The 20,368-nt window shown below is 38.4% G+C and overlaps 1 protein-coding gene across 2 annotated transcripts in view; it reads left to right on the forward strand.

The window, feature by feature from the left end:
• CAP2 (cyclase associated actin cytoskeleton regulatory protein 2) overlaps positions 1–20,368 on the forward strand; it is a 68,592-nt gene that overhangs the window by 7,935 nt on the left and 40,289 nt on the right. For both annotated transcript variants that reach the window (XM_062569945.1, XM_062569944.1), the window contains 2 exons: positions 2,918–3,042; positions 6,548–6,648. In XM_062569945.1, the coding sequence (XP_062425929.1) occupies positions 2,919–3,042; positions 6,548–6,648 (225 nt within the window). In that variant the 5' untranslated portion in view covers position 2,918. The remainder of the gene's footprint in view (positions 1–2,917; positions 3,043–6,547; positions 6,649–20,368) is intronic.

Below are 20,368 nucleotides of genomic sequence, written 5' to 3' on the forward strand. Positions count from 1 at the left end.
CTGAATATAGGCTAAGAGAATGCTGAAAGTTGTCCTAATATGAATCAATATGTGAATCCCTAGATACGGAGAAAAATGTCAATGTTTAGATCAAGAATGGCTCAAGGGAGGCTGTCATGCAATTGCATGACATTGCTCAGTGAAGTCTTCACTTCAGAAGAGTGAACATAATTCCTATCTTGTTTATAAAATATCTTGTCATAGTTCAGGTAGGATGGATGGTAAGGCAAAGTCTAAATGTAAGGTTATTACATGTACAACGGATTTGCTCTTAAGTGTTATCTACAGTGTAATTAAATTTACTGTTAGATAGTTATTGACAAATAAGGATGTACATAACATTCCTCCAGAATAAGTCATTATAATGACAAAAATATACTTTATTCATGTATGACAGGGTTACTTGCATGTGTACCTATGTGCACACATGTATGTGAGTATAGATACAAATACCATCTAGTTATGAATCTATAAATAGGTGAATAAAAAGGAGTTATTGAGAAATATTTCTCATAAAAACAATGAAAACCTGGTAGTTCTGTTTTTATGGTAAAAATGGTCCCTATTTCTGTCTAAAAAGACTAGAACAATGTATTATTCTGTGATTGCCTTGCTGGTGATAGCTTTTAGAAGAGTGATACCGTAGTTCTCCAGCTAATGAGAATGGAATAAAACTCTAAACAATACAGTGAGCAAAAGACTATGCTGTAGTTGCAGAATATTGCATAAAAATGTCCATAGGGTTATTGAGCTGGATTATTCCTTTAGGCTGAATGCTGTAACTCATATTCATAGCCTCTTACAGAGGGTGCTTTCTTGGGTAAGAGAGTACAAGTCTGGGCTATCTCAGGCTTTCCTTGGTGCATTTATAAGATTTTTCAGACCTCCAGGCGTGCATTGTCAAATCAGAACTAGGTCTTCGACAGGCAAAACCAGGCTGAAAAGGCCAAGAAGTAACAGGCCTTCCAAATACATTTTGTATGCATCATCAATGAAAATTTTAAGGCAGATGAAAAAAAAAAAAAGCTACCTACCATGTCTTCAAATAAAGATGAACAGGCACTATACTGGAAACCATCAGAATATACTTTAGAATACTGATGAAAATTTTAGATGCTTTTAAAACCTAACTTTTAAAATTAGCACATTTTTAGACTTAGTAGTATATAATGTGAATAGAATATGCCCATAGTATTTCTGAGAAATTAAAGTGCTTTTCTTTAAAGAAGTTTTAATGTTCTCAGAGAAATTTGCACATTTTAGAAGTTGTCCTGATACCTTGATCTCATTCCTGTCAAGATAACTTGTTACCCATCAAAAAGGAAGATTTTTTGGAAAATTCACCGATTTTTCAAATAGAACAGTGCATATTTCTGACAGCAGCAGGAGAGACCCTGCTGCAGTTTCGGGGCAGTGTTTGCATGCACGCTGTGTGCTGTCATCCTCTTTTTTGGGGGGGTGATTTTTTTAATTTAACAAAAATAGGAACAAACCCATAAACTCTGGCCAAAATTTTCTCATGAGAATGCTTCTCCCCAGAGTTTCTCATTGTAAAATCTTCTGCTTCAGTTTTAGGTCAAACACAAATGCCGCTGTATTTATAGGGGAAAGCTTAAAGGTCCCGTCTTGGCTGACAGACACATGACTCGTCCAAGGAGCTCGGCATGCGTTTCCATAATCCAGGCAGCTAATCTCCTCTTATACTTAGGTTTAAAGAATAAAAATGCTATGGTTTTTATTCATGAGGATTAATAATAATAACAACTAAATTAAAAGCCTTCTTTTCACATTATTCTGCTTTTTAATAATAGCATCTAGGCACTTCTTTGCAAGGAAAGAGGACGTAGAAGAAGGGGTGCTGGGTCATCTGGTTGTGTAGCATTGGCCAGTTTAGTGGAATCAAGCTTTACACTTTGTTTTTTCTAAAATATTATCCCTTTCAACGTTTATTAGGTGTTTGTTGGGGTGTTTATTAGGCACTTGCGCGTGTGCACACCACGGCTGCCCCTCTCCTCTTCACGGGCATCACTGCTAATCCACAGCTATCCATGCCCCAGCCTTCCTGAATGGCGCTCAGCAGTGTAAAACGGGGGAATAAAAAAGTGTGTGAGTTGGTCAGTGTTTAGGCTAATTTCTGTTTGCTCTTAATTCAAAAGCACAGTGACGGTGCTGCACAAGCGCACCCCTGGCTTTTTCTTTCCTAAGGTTAATGAGTACTTGCTTTAAAAAGCTTTAGAAACACTGATTTGCCTCCAGGACTTGCATAAGAAAAAGAAAGGAAGTGATAAGAAATCACATCTGAAGAATACATGAAAGACCTTCCTGGCTTCCTGTGTAGTCTCCTATGATGTGGCTGTGTCTTCCTATAAAGCGTAAAAGCCCCTGGCAAATTTTAGAACATACCTTTCCGAAATTCAGGAGTTATACCTTTGGAGTCTGGCTTTCGGTCAAGTATTAATCAGTTCTGTATTTTTGTCTCTGTAAATGACTGAGGCAAATCATTGTAGGCATAACCTTCTACCAATTACACTTACAAATATTTCAGTCTTCTCAATATCTGATTGGGAGTTTCCACACATTTTATTTTCATGATTCATCATAAACTGTCCAAATATAGACTGTCCAAAGCTGTGCTAGAATGGTTTGTGTCTGCTGTCTGCAATGGAAAACCAGGGCTGAGTACTGAACATATTCCTTGTTGACACAGAAACGAGTTACCATATCAGCAGCTTCACTGTAACTGCCTACATGCCAGAAAAACAATCACTTTGAAAATACAAGCTTTACCCTAAAGCTGATGAAAGATAAAGACACAAGACTAACAGAGCTGTAGCATGGAGTAAAACCCATTTTCTTAGATTTTGAGGGGTCTAACACTGTTTCCATCCTTTTCTTTTCTTTCTTTTTTTTCCCCCAGAATGGCAGAGAGTCATGGTTTGGTGGAGAGACTGGAGAGTGCAGTGATTCGGCTCGAATCCTTACTTTCAGGTTCACACAGATCTGGTGGAATGGAGTGTGATGCGATCAATGGAGTCAATGGAAGTAAGCACGCTTCTTTCTGAAATACTGCCTTTTTCTGATATTAAAAAAATAGTTTGTAAGAAGAGTGCGTGCTTGTTGTATAAAAGGGAATACAATCCCACCTCCTAAGACTTTCACATTAAAAGAAAGTAGTATCTAAAAAAATGTATTTGAAAATGACATGTGACAAGCTTGGCCATAAACATAACTATAAATTAATACAGACTAGAAAATTCAAGATTTGACTAGTCTCTTAAATATACTGGCCATATTTCAAGTTCTATTGCTTTTTCCATTTTAGCATTTATACTGTTACAGATAACTCACCAGTTGAAAATGTCTGTTTGAACCCAATTAGCAGAAGAAATGAGATGTCCAAAAAATTTACAGCATAAATATTCCTGAAGAAGTCAGAAACATAAACACTAGCGTAATTCTTCAGTTCTGTGAATTTCACAGTGCCAAGCTACTTCATTTAGTTGCCTAAGGTCTTTAATTAATTAGGAACCTGTTCATTAGCATTTACTCACTAAGAGCAGCCACATATCCTTGGCCTTATTTTGTATTCTTTCTTCAGTTTTCCCTTCTGAAGTGGATCTCCAAAGCACTACAGTGGAGAACAACTGAAAAAGATCTGCCTTCATTTATTCACTGTGTATTGTCAAATCACATTTTTTTACTCCCTAAATTTCTTGTTGTTCTGGAAATGTGCAGGGTAAATAAACGTACAGACATGGCAATTCTAACATTGACTGAATAGAGGTGCCCTCACCCTTCTCAAGAGCTTTCTTTTCCACCCAATATCTCTACATACTGCCCCTTTCTTCACTCAGTTCCTTTGCTTTCCATATCCCTTGGTCCTGCATTCTCCAGAGAAGAGCACATGCCAGCGTGAGCTCAGCTGCTGTGCAGAATGAGCAGAAAGCTGCTAGCAGCTACCTTACTGACACAGGAGCAAGTTACCAAGGTCAGCTGCTTTACAGTGACTGTGTGCCAGGCCTTACCTACAACACATGCAGGGGACCCTTCCCCGCTCTCATGTGTCATGGGCTGAGAACCTGCACACTGGCAGTTACTGTGGGGCAGCTAACTTAAAGCAGTGTGGTTGTATGGCAGGAAGGCAGCATCTTCCAGCAGGCTGCCACAGCAGATGTGCGTGCTGGTCAGAGTAAGCTTCAGTAACATCTGTACAGTTCAGAGAAAGTCTAGACAGTTAGTAAACCTTAACAAAGTCAGGGAGAAACATATGATCCATGCAGAAGATGATAGATAAATTAGTTGCTACTAGGAACTCTACATTTTTCAAAAACACAAGTTTCTCTTCTACAATAAATCAATTCAGGTGAATCTCAGCAAAATCAGGGCTGCTTTCAGAATGGGAGGTCAATTCACTGGGTTACATGCTCACACTAAAATTGCTATACCCATTGCCTAACTTAAGAGCTGAAATGAGTGAAGAGATGCACCACTTGTGGAAGGACAGCCTTAAAACCCCTGCAGGACTCCAGAAGAAACCAACTGACAAACCTTATCAGTGCTTAGGTCCCACAGACATAATTCTGTATGCCAGTGCTCTTGTGTTTCTGCAGAGATTCACATAGTCTTCACAGCAGCTGCAGAGTTGACAGCCGTATAGAAAAGGGCTCTTTCTTTGTTTGTTTTAAAACTCAGCCAAAGAACATGAAATTTTTAAAGTCTTTAGGATAGAAATGAAAATGAAATGGATAATGGGTAGTGGGATGGAATGAAGATACATTGCTTTCTTCTATCATGACCCCTCCCACAAATGATCATTACAATTGCAAAAAATAAGCTTGAAATTTTTATTAATACTTTTTTCAGAAATGGCAAAATAGTGGAGAAAATAGGAGAAATATATCTTTACCTTTTTCCTAAATGGTATTACAATGGCAAAATTGCAAACATTCAATTGCTTTGCACAGCCTACAGCAAATCCTAGTAGATGATCTTGGCTATTAGCTGTATTGAATAGTTAAAAAAAAAACATAGCTGCTTTCTGTTTTTACATGGGACAAGTGTCATTTGGTGAGCTGCTGTTTAAAACTCTGCTCTAAAGTAGAAGGTTACAACGATTCTCTTGGACACACACACAGACTTTGACAGAGAACATTAAACGGCTTTGGAAAGCATCTCCACAGCTAAAACCTTTTGTACAGCAGGTCATTTGAAGGGTTTACACATAAACACTTAATATGGAAGAAAGCCCAGAAATTCCTCAGAATTAAAGGTGAGTGACATCAAGAGAACAAAAGGAGTCTTGAAATCCCGCCTAGCTGTCTAACTACAATTATTTTCACAGACCATTGCAAACTCTCATTGCCAGAGCTTTTCTTTTTTTCTGTCAAGGAGCCAGATGACTCTTAGGGAATAAAGAGGGCTTTCAAGATTATGAATTTGGACCCAGTTGTCATATACTGCCAAAAGGTTAATGCAAACTCTCTGGGGAAAGCCTGGTACCTCTTCAGAGCAGTCTTCAGGCTTCATTAACAAGGGAGAGAGGCTAGGAAGAATTTTTACCTTGGTCTCTCAGATCTCACAGATGCCATAAATTCACACATGCGTCACTCATGCTGGACCTGGCAAAGGTTCTGAGGCATAAACAAGACATGAGGATATGTCAGGGAGTAAAGGGAGAGCTGGAAACAATCCCGGAAAAGATTACTTTTGCTGTCTTAGAAGGTATCACATAAAGCCATTTGGAAAGTCAGTTATGTAAGAAACTGAGTCTAATCTGGGTTTTCTGATTGTCCACTTTTATCAGGAAACAGTGTTCTGTATGTCATAAAGAAAATAGCATTTTTATTCCCCTGTCAAAATACACAGCACACACATAGTCATTGGGATGTGCTGTCTAGAAGACTGGTTTGAGTTTTCTTTCTCCAGTGACAGTTTTGCAAGGTCAGATAACAAAATAAGGAGATTACAATGCCGCATCTTATTGCATAAATTGACCGGCAGCAGATTGATTCCTTTCGGGTGCGGAATAGAACTGTGGTTATCTGAAGACTCAGTCTTACCTGGAAATTGAATTACTTATTATTAATGGCCACCAAACAATATAAAGAGCTTCAAGAATGAGTGAGTGGTATAAAAATAGTTGTTCAGGACATTCTTTTTAAGAGATGATGTTTGTTTTATGTACCATAATAGAATTTTGTTAAGACAGGTTTATCAGGCCATTGGGCCTTTGAAGGGCTGAGGAATGTTTACTTTAGCACCTGTTATTTTAACACAAAAGAGGCTTGCCACTTATAGTATACAGATTAAATTCTCTTCATACTCCTAGCCAAGTTCTACTGGAAGCAGGATTTTTTTTTCCTTCTAGTTAGAAAAAAAATCATTATACAAGCTTTTTCACAGATTTCATAAATCAATGAGTACAGCAGAAATTAGGTTAAAGCAACCTCCCTGTTTCTATGGTATTTCTCCCCCATGTGCTACAAAGGAAAGTTCTCTACATTATGTACTTTATGAACCAATTATAATGGAATGCTTTTCTTCCAAGGGTTAGCACCATATGTTGAAGCCTTTGATAGGCTGCTGAATGGGAGTGTTGCTGCGTTTCTCAGGTACAGCAAGATTCTTGAAGGTGATGTGAAGACACATGTGAGTATTTATCCAAGTTTTCCCCCACAATATGTGTACGAGTCTTGGGATTTGTATCATCTGCCTTGATTGCAGAGTATAAGAGAATCTTAATAGCAGTTGTCTGAATTACTATTTCTTATAGCAGTAATAACGTTGACATAACTCACTCAGACGTTTCATTGGGGAAGGGCTAGTGGCTATATGGTTACATAAAAATAGGCTGCCCCTCTTCTCTAGCACCAAAGCTCAGCAGCCTCAGTATGCAAAATACGTAAATATTCTTAATTGCAAGCCATTTGAATGGTCCTCTTCGCTGCTAAGCCCTTTGCTGGACAGTAATACAGTTCAGAACAAGAATCAACAAGTAAGTAACAAACAGTAGGTGATGGTAGATTCATAATGAAATAACTTTATAACCTTTTTTATAGTATGTTGTGATCAGAGCTTGTTTGTTTGTTTTATTTTTAAGCCTGTCTTCTCTAAAGCTGGTGGTGATAGAATGACAAATGATGACATCTTACTGTAGTTTACAACAGCTTATCAATATAGGTTTTGGAAAAAAAAAAAAACAGAAGAGACAGGGTCAGTTTGAGCTGGGTCTAAAGGAGTGTGAAGCTTTTCACTTTTCCTAGTAGCTCCATGCCATCAGGCCTTTTTCCCTGTTTATTAATCATTGCCCAATTCATTGCAGCTGCTACTCCACATCACGTACTCTGTAGCCAGAAAAGCAGGCAGTCCTGCAAGCCACTGGAATTGCAAAGGCAGTATATATTTTTCGCAAGGCAGCCAAAGTAACCAGTTCATGGAACAAGAGATCTGTGACTGTTTTGTGAGCTGTGTTTTCTCTGCGGTATTACATATTTTTGTTAGTAGGGTAGAGTTTCTGGTTTAGATAGGCCTAAAAGATTGGAGGGACTAAGGAGATGGGACAATTTTAGAGGTTCTTCTGTTTTTAAGGAAATACTGCATTTCCTTCTTATTAGAAAAAGCCTTTTCACCTTTACTGTGATACTGTAAGCCAGTATTTATCTACTTTGCCCTTAAAAGAAATTAGGGAAAAAGTAGTAATTAAAAAAATTTCAGCTAACTGAGCAGAGAGTTGATCCCTTGAACAGATCCTGGAGAGGATCTGTTTTAGCGTTGGTCTTGAAGTTCATTAGACACCATTTTTTTGCAGTTGATTTCTCAATAGTCTAAAACTGCAAGATATGTAAATAGCCTTAGTAGTGCATGTTGCTAGTGCACCCAAAAACTAAACAGGGAAAGAATTGCATTTAAAATTCCAAATGACTAAATTTTTTTTAGTTTAAATTATCTGTAAATAGCATAAATCTGTAAATGTATTAATTTACACATTTGTCACTGAGTCCATATAAAAGAATATTTATAATTTATCTGCCAAGTCTATGGACAGCCCTAGCATATTGTTGATGATAGTGTAATACAAACTGTAATAAGGAATATTTGTTCAGGAGTGTGAGATAAGACAACTTTCCCTTACACAAAGAAACTGGTGATTTTGATTGCAGCCTATTAAATATTCCGAAATCTTAGATTCTGAATTTACAACATGAAGCAGACTGTGGTTGCCTTATGCTCCTACTTATCACTGCAGCAACATCTGTGCTTTACCTTAACAAGTGGAACAAGTAGTGTTTTTCTTCTGAGTGTCTTATAGACCATGTGTCCTCAGCATTATGCTTGCAGCTGCTGTCTCTTCCACATAATGAGCTGAAGGGAAGGTTGTATTTTATTTCAAAAAACACCTGTTGCCTAGAAAACCTCACATACCTGACTGACCAGAATGGTAATATGAGAGAAGGAGAGACTTCATATTATGCTAAAGAAATAAGGGATTTAACATGATGTATTTCATGCTGATTGATGTAAGGATTGTGTGGTTTGTGTTTCTCGTGAAAGGAAGAATACAGCCATAACTAATATCTGTTGGAGTGCCCCAGTCCTATTTTTTTTAGCTTACTGCACCCTAAATAGTCTATTGAAAGAGAACAAAATGAAGACGAGAACTGATAGCTAGCTCTTAGCCCTGTTAAACACAGCAGCATGGTGGATTTTACAAAGATCAGTTTATCAAAGAAGAGCTCTGCTTAGATTCAGTCTAATGGGCAATGTATTTCTGATTCAAATTACAGTATATGCAGTGGTGAACCTCTAAGATCAACTGTATTAAAGTAACTAACCACTTTTTAAAAGAAAGAAAGAATAAATGGCTAGGATTTTTATTCACTCTATTAAAAAAAGTTATCCTAAATGGTTAAGATTAGATCCTTTTCCTGTCCTGTCCCTGTGGGATAAAAATGTGGTTATTATATGGGTATTTTTATGGAATACAAAGACCCCAAGTGGCACAGAATTTATGAATCCACTTGTATGCTGCCCATGTCAAAGAGACCATGTGAAGCCAGTGGGGGAATATGGGCCAGCACTGCTGCCAACCAGCTGTCCTTGGCCTGACATAACAGTGTCTTGGAGGCTGTCACCAACTATTACAGGTTAGAACAGCCCTCAAGCTGATGGACTATGTGTGCCAATGCTAGACCATTCTTCTGTCAGATTGAGGGAATGCAAGAGCAAAATAAAATGTAGGAATATATTTTTAAAAAAGTATAAAAGCAGTATAGTGGGTCTAAAAGCAATACAAAATAGGCTTTGGATCTAAAGTGAATTGGCTACACTGGCTGCTCATGCCCAGCAGATACGATAGCAGTGGCTGATTGCTAGATCATGGAGACGCTAGTCTCGTCATTGTTTGCCCAGCCACATCCACCACTCACAGCATGTGCTGAGGATGAAGAAGAGCTAATCATGAAAGACTTGGTCTGCCTTCAGATTGCATCCCAGTGAGGAAGTTGGTCAAGCAGATCTGATAGACCCTTGGCCCCATCAGAGCAAAGCAAGCAGGACATTAGAAGGCCAAGAAGCAAGTTTTTGTGTTTATTATGAGCTTCTTCACATTGTTTTTTTGTTTCTGTGATATCTCAAGTGATGGGGTACTTTGGCTTGAGTTTGAATAATGTGCCAGATGAGACTTAATGATAAGAAGAGAATGTACTTGTTCTACAAGCGAAGGACAGATAATGTAAGATTTCCGTATTATAGTATTTTATATGGCACAGAGCAGAGCAGAATTACAGCCTTCCTGTTAAACACACAGACTGATACTTGTCTTTTTTATTATTGTTTATTTGTAAAAATCCTTTAACCTCCCAACCCCGCAAGTTCAAAGAACACATTGTCAGGGTGGTTTCAGTTACACTCTCTCTTCTCTCGTCCAAGCTATTTATCTTTGAAAGGAAAACTGCAGAAACACTAAGGCCTCTTTCCCACTCTCTTCCATCATCTTCCAGCTGGGGAAATGCAGAAGTCAGACAGACAAGCAACCACACTGCGGGTTCTGAAAATTCAGAAATAAAAAGGCAGTTGGTTAGCTTGTTTCTTTTTTTAAGAGGATTAAGATACAACTCATTACATGTGTGACTATACAAATAAGTTACCATGGAGCAGCAATTTACAGCAAGTAGTCCAACAGGTAGGGGTTCCCTGTGTACATACACTGGTCTGTGATCGGTGTTAGCAGGGGAAGCTATGTTCGCCTCAGTCCTGAGGGCAGGGTTTATCTTCTACTAGCTATATATGCACTCAGCATGCAGCGCAGCTCCAGTTTGGCCCATTGGCCAAGCTCTGAAACATTATAGCTTCCTTGTTTCTTCTGAGGAGTAGTGATTACACATGAAATTGTGTGAATGAGTGCTGAATACACATGAATACACATAAAATATCCTTTTACTGGGAGAGAGGTTGAGGAATTAGCCAATGGACTTTCATATCCATGAACTTTAACAGGATCTCCTGTCTGTGGTGCACACAAAACACTTTTGCACTTTATACTACCTATTTAAACACAGGCTATCAAACCCATTATTTGACTGATTCCTCATTCACAAGGCAATGTGCTTACAGGGCAGCAGAATGCACAAGTGTACTCTCTTGTTGATCTTTTGTGCCCAGAGGCTGTGCGGTTTTAGGCATTGTATTGCAAGTTGAATTAGAGCTCAGAGAGGAGGATGATGTCAATGTGCCCAAAGAGAAGCTGGCTGTCAGGCTGCCTTTGCATCTCTGTGATAAGTATTTTCTGCTGGATGAAATAAACACCAAACCAAGTACCTTCTATACAAGAGGGAAGAAGAGAATGTATAGAAAAGATTAAAGGCAAACGTTTTTGTAGTATACAGCTGAAAAAAACATACTAAACATATAAAACCATACTGTGATCCACCAAAGTGAAAAACCAAATAATGAGGGGAAAAAAAAGGAAATTTATCAATACTGAAGTTGATTTTGTAGTACTAATTCAGCTATATTTCTCATCTTGTATCTGTATTATAAGATATTTCATAAGATAAGCAATGCAGAATGTTAGTTTCAATATGTCAAGGAAGATGGAAATAGAATATGCACAGTGTAGCCAAGTAACTAATGCCGAAAAAGGATCATTTTTAGTTTTAAAACTTGTGATTGCTCTGTTCCAGAGATGACTTCACTTGTGGCTTAAGGGCTGGAGCTGGCTTTCAAAACAAGCAGGATTTATTAGGTCAGGTGTAGTGCCACACAGACCTGATTTACACTTGTCTGATTATAAGATACTTTGTTGGGAATAAAAATGGCTCCTGAGCATGAAGAAACTGGCCAGTATTGCCAGTCTAGACCAGCATCCTCTGAGAGCACAGGGGTTTTTCATCAGTGTTAATGGAAGAAGGATCAGGCCCTTGTTTCTTGACATTGACATTGTAGTGATACCACTTGCTTTTCCTATTTAAGAAGGCAAGAAAGAAACAAAAGTCTAACACACTCTGTTGAAAGATATGTAAAATGGTGATCAAGAATATTGGATATTTAGTTGTGTATCGCTGGTGCCAAAAACAAGTACCTGTAAATATGAGGGGGGAGGGAATATATAACAAGAACGTTCCATATGGCATTCCCTCCGTCAGAAACGTAAGAAATCAGAAACACAAACAGCCTAATCTGTCAACAGCTCTTCATAACCTGTTTTCACAGGGCTTGTTCGCATATTGGACTTGTTCCTGGCTAACTCCATATGTAGATATGTTGATTGCAAAGTAGTAGAGTTGTTCAGGAACCATTTTTAAGATGAGGGTCTAAAACTGTTGGCCTCTGAAAGCAGGGATTATGTCTGTATTTGGTTACCCATACAGTGGGATTTTCTGTTCTCAAAAGGATGCCAGGAAAGAGTTCAGGAAAAAGATACCAGAATGATTTGAGAGTGGGAAGCCTTATATGTAGTGAGAAACCAAACAAACTCCATCATGTTTGCCCAAGAAAATGTTAAAAGATAACCTGATCATCTAAAAAAAAAAATCTGACAGCGAGGGGCTCTTTAAACTACAACATGGATTCAGAATAATATTCAGTGATTAAAGTTCAGACTAGATTTAAGGTGCATCTTTTGCCAATAATTTAATTAATGATTGGAACATTTTATCAAGACATACAATGAATTTTCAGCCATCTAAAGTCTCTAAATCAGAACAGATCAGATGCGCTAGGTCATTAGGCTTTAACTGTTTTCCTATTTAGTGTCCTCTAAAAATCTTTCACTGAAGCCCTTTAAGAGCAAATTTGTGTCTACTGACAGGAAGCTTGTTTTTCTTGGTGGTTTTCCATCGATTCCATAGAGGTGGTCTACAGACCTAGAGGCATAAGTGCCTCGCAGGTTGAAAACCACTGCTTCAGCTTAACCAAAAATCATGAAGTGATAAAATTATACAGCTAAATCAGTTAGCAAAATTGGAGGTAGCTTTGGTGTATGGACTGGCTGCGTTCACTGCTACAAACACACTGTGGCTGTGTCTGAACAAGCCTGTTGCAGGCCTTGGCATAGGAAACTTCGTGGTGGAAAGTGGGGAGAAGCTTGTTTGGGAGATTTTCAGACATCCAGTTGGCAGAGATCCAAGGTCCACGGGGAAGTCTTTAGAAACCCTTGTAAGTTAATCAATCAGACTTTTATATTTCTCTCTAAGGTGTGCTGTTCTGATTCAAAGCAGTCCAGGATTGGAAGGACAAAGGTGGCTGTCATCTTAGGCGCTCATCCTCTGAACAGTGAAGTCTGTGCTTACAACAGTAATTTCCAGTGAACCACAGGCAAAAAATAAAACCATCTCAACCCATCAGGAAAGCTAACACAGAGGAAGAGAGAGACAGCATTACCTTCTTTCCTCATCAGGATGATGCTATTGTACCTGACAATTCTCTTTACCAACACCACTGCGCATAGTTTTTATTTCTTCTGTGAAGAATTACAATTTTTCACGTTGCAGCTATAACAGTATTTATGCCCCTTTATTTAAAGCTGAAAAATATACATCCATGAATGGTCTTTTTTACAATTTTTTTTCTGTTCTGGATGCCATGCTGTGATGCTTATCTCTCATGCTTGCTTGATGTCACTTGTTGTTTCAGGCTATGAGCAGATCTTTATTAATTTTCAGGCTCATTCTTTTCAAAAAGCACGTGCATGCTCTTTTCACTCATCCTGCCTCCCCATCACTGACCTGATTTTATTTTGTTAGTTGGTGGCTGCAACTGTTTTGAGTGTATAGAAATGCTGGGCTTGGAAACTGAGAAGGCTGTTCATTGTAGTCAGCAGAAATGCAAACAATGAGCTCAGAATCTGGCTCTTCAGTCAGTTTCTAGTAAAAAGGAGTTCAGTGAATAATGAGAATTAAGCCACAAGGGAAACCAATGTGCAGTTTGAATGTTGTTTTAAATAAGCTGGGAGTGCTGTCAGGAGTGATGAGGATAGAATGCGGCTATAAATGCGTGTTGCCTCTTTTCATCCAGTTTGCATTGCATGATCAATATGACCGGATTTCTAAATGTTGAAGAATCCATTAGGATAGATTAATATCATGTCATTGTCACTGCTATTTTGTTAGTCTCCTGACTAATAAATTGAACTATATATTTCCACAGTTAATCTGACCTGAAAGCAGTTTAATTAATTTTTGCTAGTTTGTTTCATAAGTTTCATTTTATGTTTTATTCCAAATCCTGGAGCTATAACAAAAACCGCTGGGTTTTTTTGTTTGTTTTGTTTTTTAATATATGGCCTATTTAGAGAATGACCTTAGGTCGGATTTGCTTTTCAGTTGCATCACAGTGCATATAGGTAACTTGCCTGTCAGAGAGGCTGAGCTCCACTCTTGAAGTCAACGTGGACTTTTAGTATTTAGCATCTCTGAAAAGCAACGCATGCTTCAAGTGGGAAGAAACCTTAAATTTGTGTCAACATGAAGCTTTGAACTTCCTTCTATGCTAGTACCTTTTGCTCTGGGATTCTTCCAGAGTAATACAACTGGAAGTGAAGTCACAAGGAGACAAATCCTGCCACCTTTAGTCTTAAGTAGTTTCAAGGAGCTCTGTGGAACTGCTTGCAGAATGAGATAGGTTATAATGTCAAAAATTGTCCTGAACGGTGTAAGAGGACATGCACATAAGCTGTTCAGTCTATTTATCTAAGATCTCACCCTAAAGACATAGCAATTTCTTAGAAATAGATAGTTCTCCAGTCTATATATCAGAGAATTTCACATTTGTCAGCCAGAGAAAGTCAAAGTTAACTCCTCAGTGGGGTGGGTGCCTTGTGAACACTATTAAAAGAGTATTTGTGAAGTGATACCTCAATAAGTGCTATAACGTTTTTGAGATAAGCATCTAAAGTCCCTATAACTTACATTTAATTATATCAGGAACACATGTATGACATCCTAAAGCCTCTGAATCATAGCTTTTCTGAAATATTGTCATCAGAGGTTGGCAGCTTTATTGGTTTCTGAGGTTTCTGAGGCCATAGCTGGAGAAGGAGTGGGACTGCTTAGCAGCAGGCTCAGGGGCGAAACCAGCCCATCAGAGAAATAACCAGGATGCCTGCAGCCAGTGCAGGCGAAAGAACTTTTGTACAAATGAAGAGACCTGCACATCCCAGAGACCTCTGTGGTTGTGAGCAGATGTGCTAGTTTACGGTTTCTGTTCCGTGTATGAAATGTAGGTTTGCCTTTCCTCGGGGAAGTGAGATCTCTCCACAAATAAATCCTCAACACAGACAATCAGGGCTACCGAAGAGTTCTGCACTCGGGTTTCCATGGAAGAAAAGGAACGAGATTTTAAAAATGGTTGTTCTTGATAACAGCCAAAGTTCAAACTTCATCTGTTCAGTGCATGCTGTTCGTTTGAAGAAGTAATGCATGCTTTCAGAAGTACAAAAGTAATGTTAGAAAATAGAAGATTTGGAAGTCTGTGAGGAATTAGAAAACCTGAATGTACAGTAGTTTCTGTTCTCTAGTGAAATCCTAGAGTGGGTTGTTTTTCCTTTCCTGGCTTTCTTTGACAAACCTGCTTGTTTTTTTCAAGCTAGTTAGGGTGAAGAGGTAGAGCTTTTTCAGGAAGACCTTTTCTGTCTTTTGTAAACCTGTATGCAGGTTGGGGGATATCCATCCATTTACCCCTTTTTGTGTGCTCTCACACCAATTCATTCCAAACAAATTATATCTTTGTCATGGTATAACCTTTGATATGTGATTCATTAATGTCACTTGTTAAATTCATTCTGCTTGTAAATTTGCATGCTTTTCTGAGTTGTCATTGTTTTATGTTTCATATTTATATTTTATAGTTCTCTTCAAGGGTCCTAGGAAGGTCAAACTGGAGGCAGGTTAAAAACAACCTGATCACTATTTGCTGTTACTCGTACTCTAAAACTCTTAAATTTGCTGTGACAGAGTCTTTTGTTGATAGAAGTTCAGACCAACAATGATGGCCTTGTGCCATCAGTTTAGTGATGTATTCTCTCTACTGTAGAGAAGACATTTCTTCTTATGGTGTTTTTATGTTAGTTTTTACGATGTTTTTATCAGCTGCTTGTTTTTACAATTATCAAATAATTTACAATTATATATTGCAAAATCAGAACATGACTTTCAGAGCACAAATTCTGCACAGCTGAGAATCAGTTTGGGTTATGTCCAGTCTATGCGTTAGCACCAGCATTTAGAAGCTCAGGTGTTGTAATATGCTGTAGCATCTTTCACTTCTACTGAGAAGTTCTTTAAATGTAGATCCATGACCATATGTTGTGCAATGAGATGGCTTTGAAATCTCCAGCATGTGACTGGCCCCTTGCAGAAGACAGTCATCTGCAATGTGAATGACAGTCTTGAATTCTTGAGTATCTTCAAAACCATTAAGAGAATAAAGGTATTGAAAACAAAAAACCTCTTTAATTTGTGAATAGATCCCATCTTCCGTAATGTCTGGACTATTTATTTCTGCACATATTTCTCTCTGTTTTTCTATGCTGCATCTTCTGCAATCTTCAACTCTCAATGCACTACATCTGTTGTCAGAACTTCCTGAAAAGGTGACAGGAATAGAGGTCAAAATCGTTCTGGATTTTGGCTGTTATTAAAGATATTTGTGGAGTCTGAAAGATAGAAAAGCAGTTTAGGCTTTAGGAGAGCAACAGCTAATTAAGGGTTTTGGTCTGGACTTGCTCTTCCTCTCCGGTGGGTGGAAGTTATTAGAGATGTTTTGGGAGAACATGGTCTCCTACTGCTTCGCTTAACAGCAACCAGTAGCCTCAGTGGCCCTGCAGTTGAATATTTACATGTTTGAAACATGACAGACATACAAAATATGTTCCTGCCACTGAGGTAAATAAGGAATTATTTAACAAATTTGACATTTAAATGATATTCATTAGGTTTTAAAGTTAGCAATCCCTGGAGATGAATAAGAGCAGTTCATGTCTCTCAAAGGTAGTGGAATTTAGAGTAAATTCTGTAACCCTGAGTAGACTATGGATTTTTATGGTGCAGAGTCTGTATATTTTTTCACTAAGGCAACAATTCCATAATTTATGTAAAGGAACTGACTAGGCTAGAAATACACCTCGTCTCCGGTTCGTCTATATTGTTTGTTTTTAATAGGGTGGAATAAAATAGCAAATAGATGAACAGGGATTTACCCCCCCAAATTTTATCTACCTGCCTTGGGTCATTAACATTGAAAGATCTTTAGGATCAGTATGGTTGGAGCTCCATCAGATCTAAGAGCTGTAAGAGCTCTGAGTGTTTTAATTCACAAGTAGCATTACTAAAAGGTAAAGATAGTGAAGCTAGATGCATATGCTACTCAAAAGCAGCAAGTAAGTAATGTTGGCTAGCATTGTGCACAGTTACATGACACAGTGGTTAATGCATTGGCAGATACAAACAGCTAGAGAGACCAGCACTGCTACAACCTTAGATTGGCACTGGACTGGCAGTAGCAATGCTGAGAAATTTTAGCAAAACTTCCCTAATATAGACATAGCCATGGAAGCTGAAAAACACTTAAAAAAAAAAAAAAAAAAAAACCAGTAACAGAGAACGGCAGATTGGTGGTAGCCAAATGTGTCCGACTGAAAATAGAAAAGAAATTATCTGGGGAAGAGTCTAGCTCTATCAGAATCAGTGGCAAAATTCAGTTTTGATCAGAATTTCAACCCCGTTTTCCATATGAACCTATGAGAGAAAAGTAGCAGTTTTTTCTTTCCTTTCCTTTTCCAGTATAAAGTACACTGTTTGGAGAACTGCCACTGACTCTTCAGCATTTGGACCAATTTAAAAAAAAAATCTACATCAGCCAATTAGCTGTATAACATAAATACTGTCTCTGCGGCTGGTCTGGATAGTTTCTGTGATCCCGTAATTAATCTGAACTCCATTCTTTTCCCATTTCTTGCTTGTCCCTTAAAGCCACCAGCCACCTCACCACTTCATTTTGAAGAGCCTCCTGAACACAAAAAAGTAGCCAAAGACAGACTTTTTCTCTTCTCTGGCAGTACTAGTCTCTTTAGAGAAAGGGTATTTGCTCATAGCAGTGGAGTTCCATTTGTTATTTTCATTTGCTATCAGTCCTTGTGTCTTTTGCTAGACCCAAAAGATCCACAGTTATTTCTGGAGAAACTATGATTAGAACTTTGGACTACTAACTCCCAGTCCTTTCCCCTCACTTCTTCTTTAACATTTTGTTTCAGAATAAAGATGTGAAGAATATTTTATAAGTAAACAGATATGTATTTGCAAATTTTAGATAGATTTGCAAATTTTCACAGTTAATGTAGGAGTGTGTATATATATGCAGCAGTATATTATTGTCCAACAATAGAAGTCAGTGGATTCAGATGTTTACATTATGCTTCTCAGTGGTATGACTCTGAGGAAGTATGTTATTAAATACAATTTTATTCATCAAATTTAATATTATCAGGTCAGTAGGGTAATATTCTTGACAAAGTTTCATTAGGAAATCCCTTTTTTTGTTTCTCCTTCTTTTATTTAGTTTTATTATTTTTTCCTAAGATTGAACTTACTTGTAACTGGAGATCTGAATGCATGTGTCCATCTTCCTCTTGTATTTGGCCAGACTGTTGTCACGTAAATAATACTTGTATTTATTAGTACTTGGATACCAGGGTGACGGGCAACTTAGATTGAATAAAACTTTTAAACAGAGAAAGAGACAGATCCGAAGATCGTAGCTACTCTGGCGAACTGAGCAGCCCCAAACCAAACTTAGAGCTGTTTAAGCATCAAGTTCAGTGCGTCTAAGTTCAACTCGGTCTGAAAAAGTGCTGAGTTGCCTGGAGTCCGTACTCGCCCTACGTTACGCGAGTCAGAGGCGTCTTCACTGTGAAGTGACTTTCACAGAGCCTCCTGGCAATTTTTTGAGCAGTGGCTTCTGCAAAAAAGCAAAAGCGAGTGTCGTATGGCGAGGGAGCAGATTAAACCTGTGGAAGGTGATCTCTGAGCGGTGCGATTCCTCCTTTGACTTGTGCAGGGCTAACTGTAAAGAGGCCTGTCCCTGCTAACTGCTGCTGTGGTGGGCACGGCTGGGTCGCTGGCTGGGTCCTTCCAGCCAGTTATGGATTTTGACAGGAACGTAATTGAGCTGACACTGAATATGTCAGAATTCTCTTCAGAGCATGTTACTCACCTGACTAATCTGTCTAGCACACCTGAGATGAGGGATTCATACACCTTAACCCACAGTTTACTGACAGGGAAACTGAGGCAGAGACTGGGATGCTACTCAGTCTTGGCGTTCAGGCCCATGGGCACTGCCCTTCTCTTCCAGCCTGTACAGCAAACTGGTAAAAGCAGAGCAGGAAGCACTTTGAGGAACTTGCTTCCTTCAAAATATTTACCTTAGCTGAAGCATCTGCCTGATGATTGCCGTACCCGCGTGTAATACCCAGAATGCCAAAAGGACTACCCAAAATTTTTAGGTGATAAATGGCTGTTGCTCCAAAATACGCCCATTTCTATCGGCAGATGGATGTGTGGAAGTTTGAATTATTTTTCACTGTGGTAAATTTACTCGTGATTCCCATGCAGTTTTGCTTCATTGTTATAATTCATTAAAAGGGTTTCAGCTGGTTCTGCTCTGTCATAAAACAAGCTTGATTTTCTGTATCTAGGAGCACTTTGTTTTTGTTTTATATTCTCTCCCATCAGCATATGAAGCTCTATCTTAAAAAAGTATTGGTTCTTCGTAGCAATTTGGAAGATCACTTCTAAACCTCACTGCTTAGACAGTGAGGTTCTACTAAACCTCACTAAATTTGAGATAAGGGTTATTTATGACCCAGTTTACAGACCTGTAATCGTGTGCTGATATTATGCTTCTCTTTGATGTTTACCATATGGGAAAGAATCATCATATTCCTCAGCCACTATGTTGCTAAGCAGAACAAGTGAAACTTCAAATTTATCTTTGTAAGACAGATACTGCAATGCTCTAAACATGCAAATAGGCTTTCTCTCCATCAGTTCTGATTTAAGGACATCTTTTTTTAACGCAGCTAGCGCTGCAGACAGTATTTGAGAAGAAGTCTTAAAATGTCCTCTCAAATAGTACTAATGCGAATGGTACTAACGCTGCTGTAGCTCTTCTAGAAATATTTTGCCACATCCATTCTAGACCTGCATAAGGTCTTCTCACAAAGCCACCTCGGTGGCCCAGTGGCTCTTTGGCTTGAGTGTCCCAGTCTTCCTCCAGCCCTTCCAACCTAACAGCCACAATTCTTTGCCTTGTTTTACATGGGGGCTGCTAAATATTATTGCAGACATGTTATCTGTATCAACGTTTTCTTATTCCTCTCAAGTGTTGAGTCAGTCCTTCTTGATAATATAAATACCTTCTAACTTTGTGTTGCCCACAAATTTCATGAGGTCATGGCTAACTCGTCCTTTAGAACTCTAATAAGCATATTGATAGCTGATTAAGGCTGATCCCTGAGTAACACAACTAGCAACTTCCCTCCTCCCAAATAACACCTTCCACAACATATCCTATTGTTGTCTCTCTTTTTTCAGCTTCTTATCCAATTAAGAGTTTTTATATTAATTTGTATCATTTCCACTTGAAGTAAGAATCTCCCATGAGGACCTGCAATAAGCATTTTATGCAATAGCTATATATATTAGCTACATGTATTATCCTTGAAACAATCCCTCAAAGTAACAGACTTTTACCACTGATAAAAACACACTGTAATTTCACCCATTTTTAATTTGCATCTGTGTTTTTAATCATTCATTTAGAGTCTGTTCTAAATGTGCAGAATGTTGAAATCAGACTAACAGGGATGAAATCA

The sequence above is a fragment of the Rhea pennata genome, chromosome 2 (assembly GCF_028389875.1).
Source record: "Rhea pennata isolate bPtePen1 chromosome 2, bPtePen1.pri, whole genome shotgun sequence".
NCBI classification, from domain to species: Eukaryota; Metazoa; Chordata; class Aves; order Rheiformes; family Rheidae; genus Rhea; species Rhea pennata.